Source organism: Emys orbicularis, chromosome 3 (assembly GCF_028017835.1).
Source record: "Emys orbicularis isolate rEmyOrb1 chromosome 3, rEmyOrb1.hap1, whole genome shotgun sequence".
In the NCBI taxonomy this organism is placed as follows: Eukaryota; Metazoa; Chordata; order Testudines; family Emydidae; genus Emys; species Emys orbicularis.
Window position 1 is genome coordinate 145,765,626 of NC_088685.1, and position 15,172 is coordinate 145,780,797.

General features: G+C 37.7%; 1 protein-coding gene across 1 annotated transcript in view; it reads left to right on the top strand.

Moving 5' to 3' along the window:
• The window catches only part of SLC30A6 (solute carrier family 30 member 6), a 34,468-nt gene that overhangs the window by 14,090 nt on the left and 5,206 nt on the right, over positions 1 to 15,172 (top strand). The window contains exons 5-9 of the mRNA XM_065400768.1: positions 6,897 to 6,962; positions 7,889 to 7,969; positions 9,671 to 9,706; positions 11,888 to 11,982; positions 14,757 to 14,805. Coding sequence (XP_065256840.1) covers positions 6,897 to 6,962; positions 7,889 to 7,969; positions 9,671 to 9,706; positions 11,888 to 11,982; positions 14,757 to 14,805 — 327 coding nt within the window. The remainder of the gene's footprint in view (positions 1 to 6,896; positions 6,963 to 7,888; positions 7,970 to 9,670; positions 9,707 to 11,887; positions 11,983 to 14,756; positions 14,806 to 15,172) is intronic.

Sequence of the window (15,172 nt, forward strand, 5' to 3'; positions counted from 1 at the left end):
CGTGCAACTTCGTTACTGTTCCACCAGGCAGAGACTATCCATACCTACTGATACGGAGTGGGTGCATAATTTAAAGTTTCGTCCATCCCCGGAACAGCTCGAGTCACACGCGTCCCTCCGCGCCGCCCCCCCCCCCCCCCCCCCGACCCTCAGTCTCCCCTCCTGGAAAGCAGCGGCCCCTCCCTGCAGCTCCTAGCTGTTGTTCCTGCCTTTTCCCATGGGGCACAGCTTGCCAGCTCTGGGAGCTGCTGTGCAGGGAGGCCTGGCTGCACCATGTGACTGAGCGGGGCCAGCAAACCCGGGAATCGTAGCCCACCCACACCTCTTGCGCAGGCGCACTGCAAGTTGGGGAACCAGGCTCCGCTGGGTCCAGCGCTCCTAGTGGCGACCAGCAGCTATGCAGCACCAAATTTTGCAAGGAAAAAATGAAATTCTGCTTATAACATTAATTCTGCACATATACTGCATTATGCAGTGGCACAGAACTTCCTCGGGAGTAAATTGTTTGTAGTACCTTCTTTAGTAGGATGGGGGAATGCTAATGTACTTCCTTCTTTATCAACCCCCTGAAGCCACCTTCCCTCCACCCCCTGGAGAGAGAGACATATACTAGTGCAAACTGGATTCTGCACAGACCAACAGACAAAGAAAGGGTTTGTGGATAAATAGTCTGGTTATAAACTGGCTCATGGTCTTCTTCCTAATCCAGCAAACAGACAGGACTCATGTTCCACAGAGGGCCCCGGTCTTTAGGGTATGGTTGGGAGCACTGGGTGATGGTTCTGAGCTGATGCAGTGATGAACTGGTAACCGCAAGGATTCCCCTAGGGTGGGGTTTGAAGGATTTACCCTGCCAGAATTCTTGTTAGTAGGGGGTTAATTCTGGTAAGCTTATTAGTAGTTTTTTTTTTTATTGTTTTTAATGTTTTTTCTCTATAATGCTTTTTACCTTAAGAATGAAATAGGCTTGCATAGAAAGAACTGTGTGATACTTATAACTTTAGCAATTATACTGCTAAACATCTCTGAAGAGAAAGCAAGCAGGTATCCTTAGGCAATCTTTCTGTGCTGGGAATAACCCATTCAATAATTACAACAAGGAGTCTGGTGGCACCTTAAAGACTGTTAGTCTTTAAGGTGCCACCAGACTCCTTGTTGTTTTTGTAGATACAGACTAACACGGCTACCCCCTGATACTTGACACCATTCAATAATTGTGCAGCCTGGAAATACCCTGGTCAGAAGGGAGAGAGATGCTGGTCTACACCGAAGGGAGGTGATGGCCAGGGGAGCTGGAACCGTGAGGGTAGGTGCCCTTGCTGAACCACTGCGGTGGAAAATACAGATGCAGTTGCCCTGAACTGCAACAGTTTCATTTAAGGAATTTGGAATTAGTACATAAATCACCCAGAATCTTTGGTGAAGTGAGCAAGGCTATGAACTTTGGTAGAATAATTTAGTTGTACTTCTCTTGTAATTTGAGGTAAATAGAAAAAAGAAAGCTTTGTGTACTGTTTTCTTCTGAGACTGCAGTAGAAGGTTTTATTTTTTATGTAGCTTTTTGTGAAGTAGCATAATTACAAGCTTATGCCCTTCCATTAATGTAGATACTGTTTTGTATCAGATAGCATACAGTATTGAAATTTTTACTATAGTTATATTTTTTTCCACTTTCGAACAGACAGAAAACCACAAACCTTTTGCTAATATGAAGAAAACATTTGAACAAATGTGCATGACATTTGTTGGTGCTGCCATCTAAAATGTGCAGCTTGTTGGAAAAAAATAAGCTGATCCAATGAGTATTATGTAATAGGCAAGTTAAAGTTTCATATATGGAACACACAATATCTATGAAAAAACTTGTGGTTTAGCCATTTTAGGTTTTAGCAAGGGAAATAATGTGACTTAATCATTGGAGGTGCATGCATATTATGGATGTTACCTGATTGCTAGCAAAACATTTATAAATCACAACAATATGCATGCAAGAATGGCAGTTGGAAGGCAAAATGTCTTGGTCAAGACTTTATATTAAAATAAGTTCTAGTCTCTGACCAAGTTATTTTGATAACACTTGAATATCTAAATCTGTCAGTTACTTCTCATAAAATTACTATACTAACTCAGTTGAAATTTCTTGTTTTTTTGGATCAGCTCAGAAGAAATTTATTTCACTGTAGGGAAAGCTTTTTAAGGAAAAGCTGTTGGGCCACTTTTGAGTTACCTGAATGTTAATTTTAAGAAAAATCCCCTTTTAGTTATTACTAAACACAGCTTTATTTTGAGACTTCAAACTCTGTGTGTACTATACACATCCAGAATGAAACTGCTAATCTGTAAGAAAACTCGAACTTTGGAAATATTATTGATTGTAAATAGTGTGCCAAGTGTGCACAGAATATTATTTCCTTAATTTTGGGAATATACCAAAGTGGATTGCCCTGAATATTGGTATATCAGAGATGATGGGAAGGATGTGGACTTGAAGAATTTTCTAATTATCACACAGCAAATTCTTTACACAGGTTTGATCTCTTGCTCGGTGTGAGCAATGTTCAATATTTTTGCTGCAAAAATAACTTCCTCACTCTTTCAATTTGTGACCTGCATGATGGCTTATAACAAATTAAAATTTTACTTCAGAAGTAAATTCAAGTGCTCTGGATATGGCCAGTATTACAAGGAATGAAAACAGGCTGAAGTTCTGTGAGCAAAGGGTAATGCTAAACATCAATATATTACATTGTGCGGCTGTGTCTGTTTGTTATGGGATAAGTTCTGTGTCCATTAACTTTTTCAGTAATGATCTGGAAGAAAGGGGTACAAAGTGTGCTGTGTAAATTCACAGATGGCACTAATTTGAGATGTGTTGCAAGTGGCATTCCAAACAAAAATAATCAAAAGGCATCTGCAGAGGAGAAATGTGGCAGGAAAGAGGATTCATCTTGGAAAAATTCAAGTTTAATACATCAGGGAGAAAATAATCTGAATCACACATACTTAGTAAGAGGTAGAAAAGTAGTAAGAGACCTGAGAATGATAGTGGATAGCCTAATAAGTATGAGCTTTGAGTGAGTGCTACAGCCAAAAAAGCCAGTTTGATTTGGAGCTGTATACACCGAGGTGCCACAGTATGGAACAGGGAGGTAGTAATTCCTCTTGCATTGCTCCGAGACCCATGCCTAGCATGTTGCATTCAGTTCTAGGTACTTCAGTAACAGGAAGATATAAACAAATGGGAAGGACTTCAGAGAAGAGCAATAAAACTTAGTAACTGGAGGTTACTAGTTTAATATTTCTTCTTAAACCGTTTATTTAGATACCTATAGTGGGGACATGATCACTGTCTACAAATACCTAAAAGGTGTAAACACTAGAGAGGCAGAAAAATTATTTGGGTTGGTTCAAGGAGTTAAAACTAATAGTAATGGAAAATTTGGCCCAGTACTGAGGAAGGACCTTCCTAGTGGTAAGATTTGCCTTTAAAACAGTCTTCAAAGGAAAGTGGTGGAAACTATTACATGTTTCCTTTTAACATGGTGCTTTAAACAGTGATCAGTAAGACTGTAAAATTAGCAAGGGAGTGGAGGTGGTAATACGTCATGCATTATGTTAAAAAGTAAATCTTTACTGTGATATAGTACAAGCACCTCACTGCAGAAGGAAATACTGTGGTAAAAACAATACTTTGGAACAATATTTGATTACTTTTTTAATGGTGTCTGCTGATCATTCCTATATTGTAACAGAGACGATTGGGCCATAACCTAAACCCAAATAAAAAACCTCAGAACACTGGAGAAGTTTGGATTCAGATCTGAAATTTACAACTTGGATCCACACTAATGTGTGATATAATATGTGAACAAATGGAAATCTGTATAATAGTAAGAGGAGGCCTTTATTCATTAATAAATTTAATCCAAATAACAAGTGTGCGAACATTTTAAAAAATATGAAGAGCAAAGCAGTATGTTTTTATATAATGTGGCTCTCATATGTAGACTGATTTCTGAAGTGTCTGAAATATTAGTTTCTGAATCCTAGAATAGCTTAGCTGTCTTAGTCTCAGTAAATTAGATTTTCAGAAAGCCTTTGACAAGGTCCCTCACCAAAGGCTCTTAAGCAAAATAAGCAGTCATGGGATAAGCGGGAAGGTTCTCTCATGGATTGGTAACTGGTTAAAAGATAGGAAACGAAGGGTAGGAATAAATGGTCAGTTTTCAGAATGGAGAGAGGTAAATAGTGATGTCCCCCAGGGATCTGTACTGGGCCCAGTCCTATTTAACATATTCATAAATGATCTGGAAAAAGGGGTAAACAGTGAGGTGGCAAAATTTGCAGATGATACAAAACTACTCAAAATAGTTAAATCCCAGGCAGACTGCGAAGAGCTACAAAAGGATCTCACAAAACTGGGTGACTGGGCAACAAAATGGCAGATGAAATTTAATGTTGATAAATGCAAAGTAATGCACATTGGAAAAGTCTCCTAACTATACATATACAATGATGGGGTCTAAATTAGCTGTTACCACTCAAGAAAGAGATCTTGGAGTCATTGTGGATAGTTCTCTGAAATCATCCACTCAATGTGCAGTGGCAGTCAAAAAAGTGAACAGAATGTTGGGAATAATCAAGAAAGGGATAGATAATAAGACAGAAAATATCATGTTGCCTCTAGATAAATCCATGGTATACCCACACCTTGAATAATGAGTACAGATGTGGTCGCCCCCATTTCAAAAAAGATATATTGAAATTGGAAAAGGTTCAGAAAAGGGCAACAAAAATTATTAGGGGTATAGAACGGCTTTCGTATGAGGAGAGACTAATAAGACTGGGACTTTTCAGATTGGAAAAGAGGTGACAAAGGGGGGATATGATAGAGGTCTATAAAATCATGAGCGGCATAGAGAAAGTAAATAAGGAAGTGTTATTTACTCCTCATAATACAAGAACAAGGGGCCACCAAATGAAATTAATAGCAGGTTTAAAACAAACACAAGAAAGTATTTTTTCACGCAACGCACTGTCAACCTATGGAACTCCTTGCCAGAGGGTGTTGTGAAGGCCAGTACTATAATGGAGTTCAAAAGGGAGCTAGATAGATTCATGGAAGATAGGTCCATCAATGGCTATTAGCTAGGATGGGCAGGAATGGTGTCCCTAGCCTCTGTTTGCCAGAAGCTGGGATTGGGTGACAGGGCATGGATCACTGATAACCTGTCTGTTCATTCCCATTGTGGCACCTGCCATTGGCCACTGTCAGAGACTGTATTTGATTCTGCCATGCGGGCAGGGGACTGGACTCGATGACCTCTCGAGGTCCCTTCCAGTCCTAGAATCTATGAATCTATGAATAAGAGGACAGGATACTGGGCTTGATGGACCTTTGCTCTGACCCAGTATGGCCGTTCTTATGTTCTTAAAAGGATTTGCTTCTTCAGGACTCTGGAACAGGTTAGACTGTGCCTCCTCACTATTTATAGAGTGACAACAGTGTCCTAACTTTCTTCATTCAAAATTAAACGTTTCTAAGTTAGTGTACTGTTGATCTAACTTCCAGTTCTCAAACCGTGCACTTTTGGATATTGAACACCTTTATTTTTAGCAATGAGCCATTGGGTGCCATGAGAGTCACTGGACATGGTTGGCCCCAGTAAATCAAACTGAAATGGATTGTTTTTCCATTAGTAGCAGTAACTACTGTCCCTCATACAGTTGGTCTTAGACTCAAGAGGATGCTTGAGTCATGAGGAAGACAGGCCATTGAGATTATGCCACCATCTTTGGCCTTACAGCCTAGAGGCTTTAAATTATTTCCATTTAACAAAATGTTAAGATTTTTTAACTTCACCCTATTTAAAAGCATGCAACTTTATTAAAAAGGAATTCAAGTAAAGCAAATGGATTAAAGGAGAAACCTTCTCAGTGCAGCAAAAGACCAATGGAAAACCTTTGCTTATCAACTCCTATTTGCATGTTTCTCTGTTGCCCTCTAGTTCACCTTTAAAAGAATTTTTAGGGCACAAAGGGTATGTCTACACTACAGGATTAATCCGAATTTATATAATTCGAATTTAGGAAACCGATTTTATAAATTCGAATGTATTCGGCCACACTAGGCACCATTAATTCGGTGGTGTGCGTCCAAGCTACCGTAGTAGCATCGATTTCCAGAGCGTTGCATTGTGGGTAGCCAATAACATCTAATTGCCAATAACATCGAATTGCGGCCACACTAACCTTAATTCGGATTAACAATACCGATTTTGACGCTACTCCTCTCGTCGAGGAGTACAGAAATCGAATTAAAGGGCTCTTTAATTCGAATTAAATGGCTTCGTTGTGTGGACGGGTCAAGCGTTAATTCGAATTAAAGCAGCTAAATCCGAATTAAAGTCGTAGTGTAGACCAGGCCAAAGAGACTAAACTTTAGCTTCTTTTTCTTATAGGAACTTCAGTGGAAAATATATATTGCATTTGGAGTTGTGTTAACCTTATTGTAGTCTGAATGATGCTGGGTATTGGGGAAGGTTGATAGTGCCCCTTGTAAGTACAGTACACCCTTTGATCTTTTATGTCATGAGGTTATCGCTGATATAAGGGATTGTATTGACTACAGCTCCATTATAACTCATTAGCTCTCCTCATAAAACATACACCAGAGGTCTGGTCCATAGTCCAAATGCAGACAGAACTTCCACTAAATTCTAGGAAATCCTCGCTAGCCTAAAGATTGCCGGACTGGGTCCAAAGAGTAATTGAAGTCTTATGGAAACATTCAGATTAAGGGTGTATTCTGAAAGTTAAAATACATTTAATCTATAAACTATTTAGTTTGTAATAGTTGATTATCCTAATATCGGCCTCCTCCTTTTTGATTTTAGTTTGATAACATGCCTAATAAGCTACTGGGTAATGATGAAGAAGCCCAGCCCAGCCTATTCATTTGGGTAAGCACTAATAATTAAGGCCCTACTTAACTTGCGATATTGCAGAAATTGCGGATTCTGCAATATTAGGCTTCCACTGCAATTTTGACAGCAGGAGCCCTGCCGTGCATGGGGCTGACAGTGGGAGCCCTGACTGCCCCAGAGCTGAGAGCGGGAACCCAAGTCCCTGCTCTCAACCCCAGGCCTCTGCTCTGACCCCCGGGTGACTGTTGACAGCAGGAGCCCCCCGCTATGACCCCTGGGCGGCTGCTGACAGCAGAAGATTGCAGAAAAGTAATAATGGACTTTATTTTTGTGGCAACTCAGCCACAATTTTTTGATAATCCCGCAATTCAAGTAGGGCCTTACTAATAATACAGTACTAATTATTTAATGTGCCATGAAAAATACTTGCAAGTATATTAGCTGTGTTTCTAGAAAGTTCCCATTTATAAAAATCTGTATGTGCGTATGCATGCTAAAATGTCTTCATAATCAGTGAGAATTTTTGACTCCATTCCCATTAACTTATTGCACTGTATTTGTTCAATAATGTATAGTTTGCCCATTGTTGTGGTACATAGGCACATTGATTGTCAAATAAACATCTATAGTATCTCATAAATCAAGGAGACACAGGTATTGAGAATCTAAAGAAAAAAGTCCTAGGATAGGGATGGAGAGAGAGGTAAATTGCTTAATTCTATGGTGGGGATTATAGTGAGAATTTCCTGTGGCTCTCCAATCAGTTAACTATCCATGTTATATGGATTGTTGGCCTAAAGGAACTTGAAAATAATTACTCCTCCCTAAAACTTCAGATTCATTTCCATCTGCCCTACTGGAAAGAGTTAGAGTAGAAGGTCTCCTGCTTGCTCCCCACAGACCAAAATGAAAACCCTATTAATATATTGTCCAGTGTTCTTAACTTATTTCTCAAATTTCAGGTTTGAGAGATTTGAAGTACTAGCAGTATTTGCTTCCACAGTTCTGGCACAACTTGGAGCTCTTTTCATACTAAAAGAAAGGTAGGAATGTGTACTGTTTCTGTTATGATTTACATCTGACGTTCTAACATGAGAAGGTACTCCGCTCCAGCTTGAGTAAAGCTCATACATTTTTAAAGTATTGTAAAAGAAGGATAGTCATTAGGAAAAGCTCCAGATTTCTTAAAGACAGAATCATTTGACAGCAAGAGGTAATGTTATACAGTATTAGCTTATGTTGCTGATTTGTATTGTTTACTGTTTACGTGGACTATTGGAAAATTGTAAATGTGATTAAAGGAAAAACTTAAATGGTCCTACTAATTGCATATTCCAGGTACTCTATTAAGGACTTACTTATTAAGTCAGTACATTTTACCGTATAGTTTGATCACTGAGATTAATGAAGCAATGCTGAAATTACATAATTTTGTGCAATTATTTAACTTCAATATTTTCAAGTGTTTATCTGTTAAATAGCACCATATTTATGATCTAAAGCACTTTTATAATAGAAGTTGTAGTTAATTTATGGGTTTGTCTATTTTTTTTTTATTTTAAGCTCCTATTTTATCAATCCATCCAAATTTGCTCCATATTGATACTTGACCTACAAACAGTTAGTTCCAGGTACAAAATTTATTTTAGTCTATTCTTTGCAGTTTATTTTTGATTAATAAATTAAGCACATCAGAGAGAAATAATAGTTTATTAGTTTCAGGTGCTTAGCTTGAAAACTTTTTTAGAAGCCATTAAAAATTATGATTTTTTACATCTGTAAATTGCCTCTAGTGCACGCAAACCAACTGTGTTTTTCTTTTAAATGCCTACCACTGTATTAACGACCTAACAGTGCCATTGATCTTGTGAATCATTGGCACCATGCCATGGATTGATCTTTGATAAAGAGGCAGTGTCAGAGCCATGTAAGGTCTCCAGATGTAACACTGAATTTGCTTGCCTTTGTAAGTTTACACGTTGAGAGCGTCTTCAGAACTGTTGCATTCCTATTGGCTTTAGTGGAACTGATGGCAGCTGAGTACCTTACAAAATCATCCCCTCTTTATATGGGTCTGGCATTTCCAATTCAGGGTTAGTTTCTTTCTACTCAAACATGTTTTAAAATATTGTCACCTTTTCACACATTCATTTGATGTGGAAGAGGGACCCTTTAATGGTCTTTTTGGCAGGATTAAATTTTTAGACTACTCTTAATAGCCGGATGCCCAGCATAGCCTTGAGTTTCTCCTGTGATGGCAATTGCACCTCATCCGAGACAGTATGCTCTCTTGCCTTACTTGTATATTACTGTTTTCTAATACTTATCCCAGATTTTCTCTGCTACAGTTGAAGATTAATTCTTTGTTACTGTTGGTTGACTGAGGAGAATAACTGATCTATGTCCTCATTATAACATCCTTTTTATTTAGAGGGTTACTCTATCTATCCTTGTTTGTCCTTTCTCTAATGGTAAATTATACCCTGTTTCAGTTTGGTGCCAAGCATATTGGAATAATTACTTCATGTATTGTCATAAAAATGACATTCTTATCCATACATCTCAATACAGCATTTGCCATTTTTGCACCGTTGTTGAAGCATTTAATTTGGCATCCTGTGTCCCACTCATTACATTTATTTGTGGGTTTAGGTGCCCGCAACTGAAAATCTTTCCTTTATATAGTTAGTTTTTAAAATATAATTTAATAAACACAACTAAAATTGACAATTTATTTCTTGTAGTACAGAACGGTTTCTGGAACAACCTGAGATACACACGTAAGATTGGATTTTTATATATGAAACTATAATTTTTTGTCAGCTTACTTTTGTTTCTAATTCTTTATCTAGTACAAAGTAAGAGTGACTTGGCTTATCTAGTATTAAACTGTTTTCAGTACATTGATATTTCTGTGTTCCAAACTGCATGCAAGCCATGTGGTAATAACTTTTCAATCTATGGCATGCAATTACAGATTAGTCTACATGAGCCCATAAATAGTCAGATAGTTGAAGAGCAGTTACATATTTGTTCCCTGTAGCTTAGTGCTTCTATTAATTATTTTTAGGGCTGTCAATTAATCGCAGTTAACTCACGCGATTAACTCAAAAATTAATCACGATTAATCACAGTTTTAATCGCACCATTAAACAATAGAATACCAATTGACATTTATTAAATATTTTTGGATGTTCTTCTACATTTTCAAATGTATTGATTTAAATTACAACACAACACAGTGTAAACTGCTCACTTTATATTATTTTTTATTGCAAATAATCGCACTGTAAAAAATTATAAACGAGTATTTTTCAGTTCACCTCATACAAGTACTGTAGTGCAGTCTCTTTTTATTTTTTTTGTTACATAACTGCACTCAAAAACAAAACAATGCAAAACTTTAGAGCCTACAAGTCCCCTCAGTCCTACTTTTTGTTTAGCCAATCGCTAAGACAAACATGTTTGTTAACATTTACGGGAGATAATGCTGCCCACTTCTTATTTACAATGTCACCAGAAAGTGAGAACAGGCATTCGCATGGGACTTTTGTAGCTGACATTGCAAGGTATTTACATGCCAGATATGCTAAACATTCATAATCCCCTGTATGCTTCGGCCACCCTTCCAGAGGACATGCTTTCATGCTGATTATGCTCGTTTTAAAAAAAAAATGCGTTAATGAAATTTATGACTGAAGTCCTTGGGCAAGAATTGAATGTCTCCGGCTCTGTTTTACCCGCATTCTGCCATATATTTCATGTTATAGTAGTCTCGCATGATGACTCAGCACGTGTTGTTCATTTTAAGAACACTTTCGCTGCAGGTTTGACAAAACACAAAGAAGGTACCAATGTGAGATTTCTAAAGATAGGTACAGCACTCGACCCAAGGTTTAAGACTCCGAAGTACCTTCCAAAATCTGAGAGGGATGATGTGTGGAACATGCTTTCAGAAGTCTTAAAAGAGCAACACTCTGATGCAGAAACTACAGAACCCGAACCACCAAAAAAGAAAATGAACCTTCTGCTGGTGGCATCTGACTCAGATGATGAAAATGAACATGTGTCAGTCTGCACTGCTTTGGATTGTTATCGAGCAGAACCTGTCATCAGCATGGATACATGTCCTCTGGAATGGTGGATGAAGCATGAAAGGACATATGAATCTTTAGCGCATCTGGCATGTAAATATCTTGTGACACCGGCTGCAACAGTGCCATGCAAACACCTGTTCTCACTTTCAGGTGATATTGTGAGCAAGAAGCAAGCGGCATTATCTCTTGCAAATGTAAACAAACTTGTTTGTCTGAGCAACAGGCTGAACAAGAAATAGGGCTAAGTGGACTTGTAGGCTCTAAAGTTTTACATTGGATTATTTTTGAATGCAGTTATTTTTGTAATTTCAACTGTCATGATAAAGAAATTGCAATGCAGTACTTGTATTATTAGGTGAAATGTAAAATACTATTTATTTTGTTTTTTACAGTGCAAATATTTGTAATCAAACATAAATATAAAGTGAGCACTGTACACTTTGTATTTTGTGTTGTAATTGAAATCAATATATTTGAAAATGTAGAAAACATCCGAAAATATTTAAATAAATGGTATTCTATCATTGTTTAACAGTGCGATTAATCGCAATTAATTTTTTTAATTGCGTGATTAGTTTTTTTAATCGCTTGACAGCCCTAATTATTTGTATATTTTTATTTATTAAAATTTCTCTTTTGAGGTTGTACAGTTAATTGAGAATTGAATTAAGCCTGATCTTACCACAAATAAAATATACAATATTGATAAATGTAAAAATGATTGCTGTTGGTTATTAAATATTCAACTGGAATTTATCATACTGGAGAATGTTCAGAAGTGTTTCATTAATGGCAGTTTCACTTTGTAACATCACAGGTGGATACTGTGAAAAATGAAGATTAATCTATTTTTCCGCTCTTTAGGGGACGATTGTTGGTTGGTACTTTCGTGGCTCTCTTTTTCAACTTGTTTACAATGCTTTCCATTCGGAATAAGCCTTTTGCTTATGTGTCTGAAGGTATGTGTCGAATGAACTGTGACAAGATTCAAGGAAAGGCAATGAATATTAACTGTTTTCTTCCAAATATATTTTTTGTTAGATAAGAAATACAATTGCCATGTATGTCATTTCTAATAGTTCAATAAATCTAATTAAAAGGTTTTGAATTGGAGGCAGTCTCCTCATTTGTCATGTACTAAGCCCATAGGGGGGACAGAGAGTAGTACACCATCATCAATATGGTAAATTGCGTGTAATTTCAGATGTAGCTACTACTTTGCTGTATTTAAAACAAATGTAAGAAGCACTTCTTCACACAACTCTCAGTCAACCTGTGGAACTTGTTGCCAGGGGATGTTGTGAAGGCCAAAAGTATAACTGGGTTCAAAAAAGAATTAGATAAGTTCATGGAGGACAGGTCCATCAAAGGCTATTAGCCATGATGGTTAGGGATGCAATCCCATGGTCTAGGTGTCCCTAAACCTCTGACTGCCAGAAGCTGGGACTGGACAGCAGGGGATGGATCACTAGATAATTATCCTATTCTGTTTTTTCCCTCTGAAGCATCTGGCATTGGCCACTGTCAGAAGACAGGATACTGGGCTAGATGGAACATTGATCTGTCAAAGTGTGGCCATTCTTATGTTAAGATACAGATTCGTTTCTTCTTCTTCTGTTTTAGCTCCTTTATTCAACCAGTAAAATTTTAATGTGGGCAATCTTACAATGATACAGACAGACTTGTACAGATATTTAAAGTTTTGTTAATAAAAACCATCTTCTTTATACAGCTTACTCCTTGGAGTTTTTATTCTTTGTATTGTAAAATCACAATCATTCTCACTAATTGAGCATTATGGAAATTTGCAAATTGAGTGAATGCATAACTTTTTTAAAAGGCTGTTGCATCACAAAATATATTTGTTTTGGTTAGTGTAGTTTTAATTACTTATAGTATTTTATATGTAACACACTAATGTGGAAAAGCAGAGTGAATTGAGCAGGGAGCCAGGAACTTCTAAATTCTAACCCTGACTTCCAGATTGAAGCTCAACCATTCTGTACCACATTTTCCACGTCAGTGAAATGGGAGTAGTAATATTTACTTAATAAGGGCTTTGTGAGGATTAATTAATTGTAGTGCTCCCCTTCATAAATGTAGAGTTGTATCAGTGCTTATTACTATTTATAATTTGTGTTGTAGTATATTTTGAAAGCAAACTACTTAATCTAAGACTCATTACAGCTGTCTTCTTAGAGAAGGGATGAGATCTACATTTTTCAGGAAAATTAACTGAGTTTTGTAGACTAGCTTCAAAGTCAGAATTAGCAAAGTTCTACATTACCGTCATGATTTGCTTTTGACCAGATCCCTCACAAGGAGCTAGAGAGGAAAATAATTAACTATGTAGTGAAGAACCAGAAACCTGTGATGAATTTAAACAAAAATTAAATGTATGTGATAGGAAACAGTCATAGTAAATGTTTCTTAGTTATAACAAAGACAGATGGAGTATTCCTAGGGTCTGTGTGGGGATGTAGAGGAAGCTGTAGACAAGGAGATGGTGAAATGTGCTGATAATAATTATTTAGGCTAGTGAAAACTTGAGGATTGTGGAAAAACTCGAGAGACCTAGTCAAATGGTGTTGGGTATCAAGGTGGAAGATGATTAACTGGGATCAAGGCAAGGTACTGAAAAACTATCTAAATTTCTCTTGTGTAACTGTGCACTGCCCCCCCCCCCCCCCCACACACACACGGGTTGCCAATTTTGGTTGGATGTATTCATGGAGATTTAATAACATGGTATAATCTTTAATTAAAGATCAATCTTTAATTATTGGAGACTCCAGGCCAGTCCTGGAGGGTTGGCAACCCTAGGGTAAGGGGTGGGGATTGAGGTAAAAAGTTTGGGGGCTACAGTTTTAGGGTATAACCCTGTCATCTGAGTAGGGGTCAGAGAGGAATTTTGGCCACCAAATTTGAGCATTGCTGAATTGATTAGATGCTCTGTGTGAGGCCTTCAGCATATATTGGGTGTTGGCTACTGTTGGAGGCAGTATATAGGCACTGATCCGATCCACTATACTAATTCCTATTTGCCTGTAGGCATACAACAAATGTTACTGTCTGAGCCTCAGTTAGAAAGGTGTATTGATTTTATTTATTTTATTTATTTATTTTGCAATTTGTTTAGGAGAGCTGGATTAAATGGCTCAAAGGTGGTGTTTTTTCCCCCGCATCCAATTCACATGCTGTGTTCTAGGGTGGATAATGCTGTAGCTGCCTGTATTTGCAAAAAAATTCCTTTCAACATAGTTACAGGGCCAGACTATGCTCCTTTTCCTCATGTTGGTGAGCAGCTATGTGCATGAATAGTCCCATTGATGTCAATAGGACTACTCACGTGATTTTCTGCACACACGTGTGTGTGTGTGTGTGTGTGGAAGGGGAGGGTTTACAAGTAGTGTGCTCCCATAGAGAGCCCAAGTTTGTATGCATTTAGAAGTTAACAAAGGCAATATTTTCTTTAAAAATAAACAGTGAAGTCTGCAGTTGCACTTTAAATTAATCCAATTCAGATGTTGCATGAGAAAAGGTTTCTAACCAACCACAGTCCAGAAAATGTTCTCCTTTCTCAAGTGATATTTGACACTCTGATCATTGTGATCTAATGTTAAGATGGGTTATTCACTCATATTTTACTACTTCCTTACATTATTTTTTAAAAACACACCTTAAGATGAATTGTTGTTCTGATTATAATTGGTACCTTTGTGTTTTTGTGAAGCTGCTAGTACGAGTTGGCTTCAGGAGCATGTTGCAGATCTTAGCAGAAGGTAAGGCTTCATGATATTTCTTTCATAATAGCTAATACTTAAGTGAATATTAGTCATTCTTATGTCATACCAAGTTATTTTTAACTGCATCACATCGTATAGGGCACTCTGACCAGGGATTGAGACATAAGCTTGGTATTAAAACATTTCTGCTCTCTCTCTTGCTCAGCAAATCTGAGTAACATTCCTCAAATGAGTGAAGATAATTCTATCTCCAGCAAGGCCAGTCTGAACTGCATTTCCTAGCAGCCATTAGGGCTGCCTCACAGCTCAAAATACTTCATTTAAACATAAGAATTTTATGGGGACGTCTCACTTAGTCCAGCAGGAAGATGGAGGCCTCCAAAAAGACCAGGCATAGAGACAG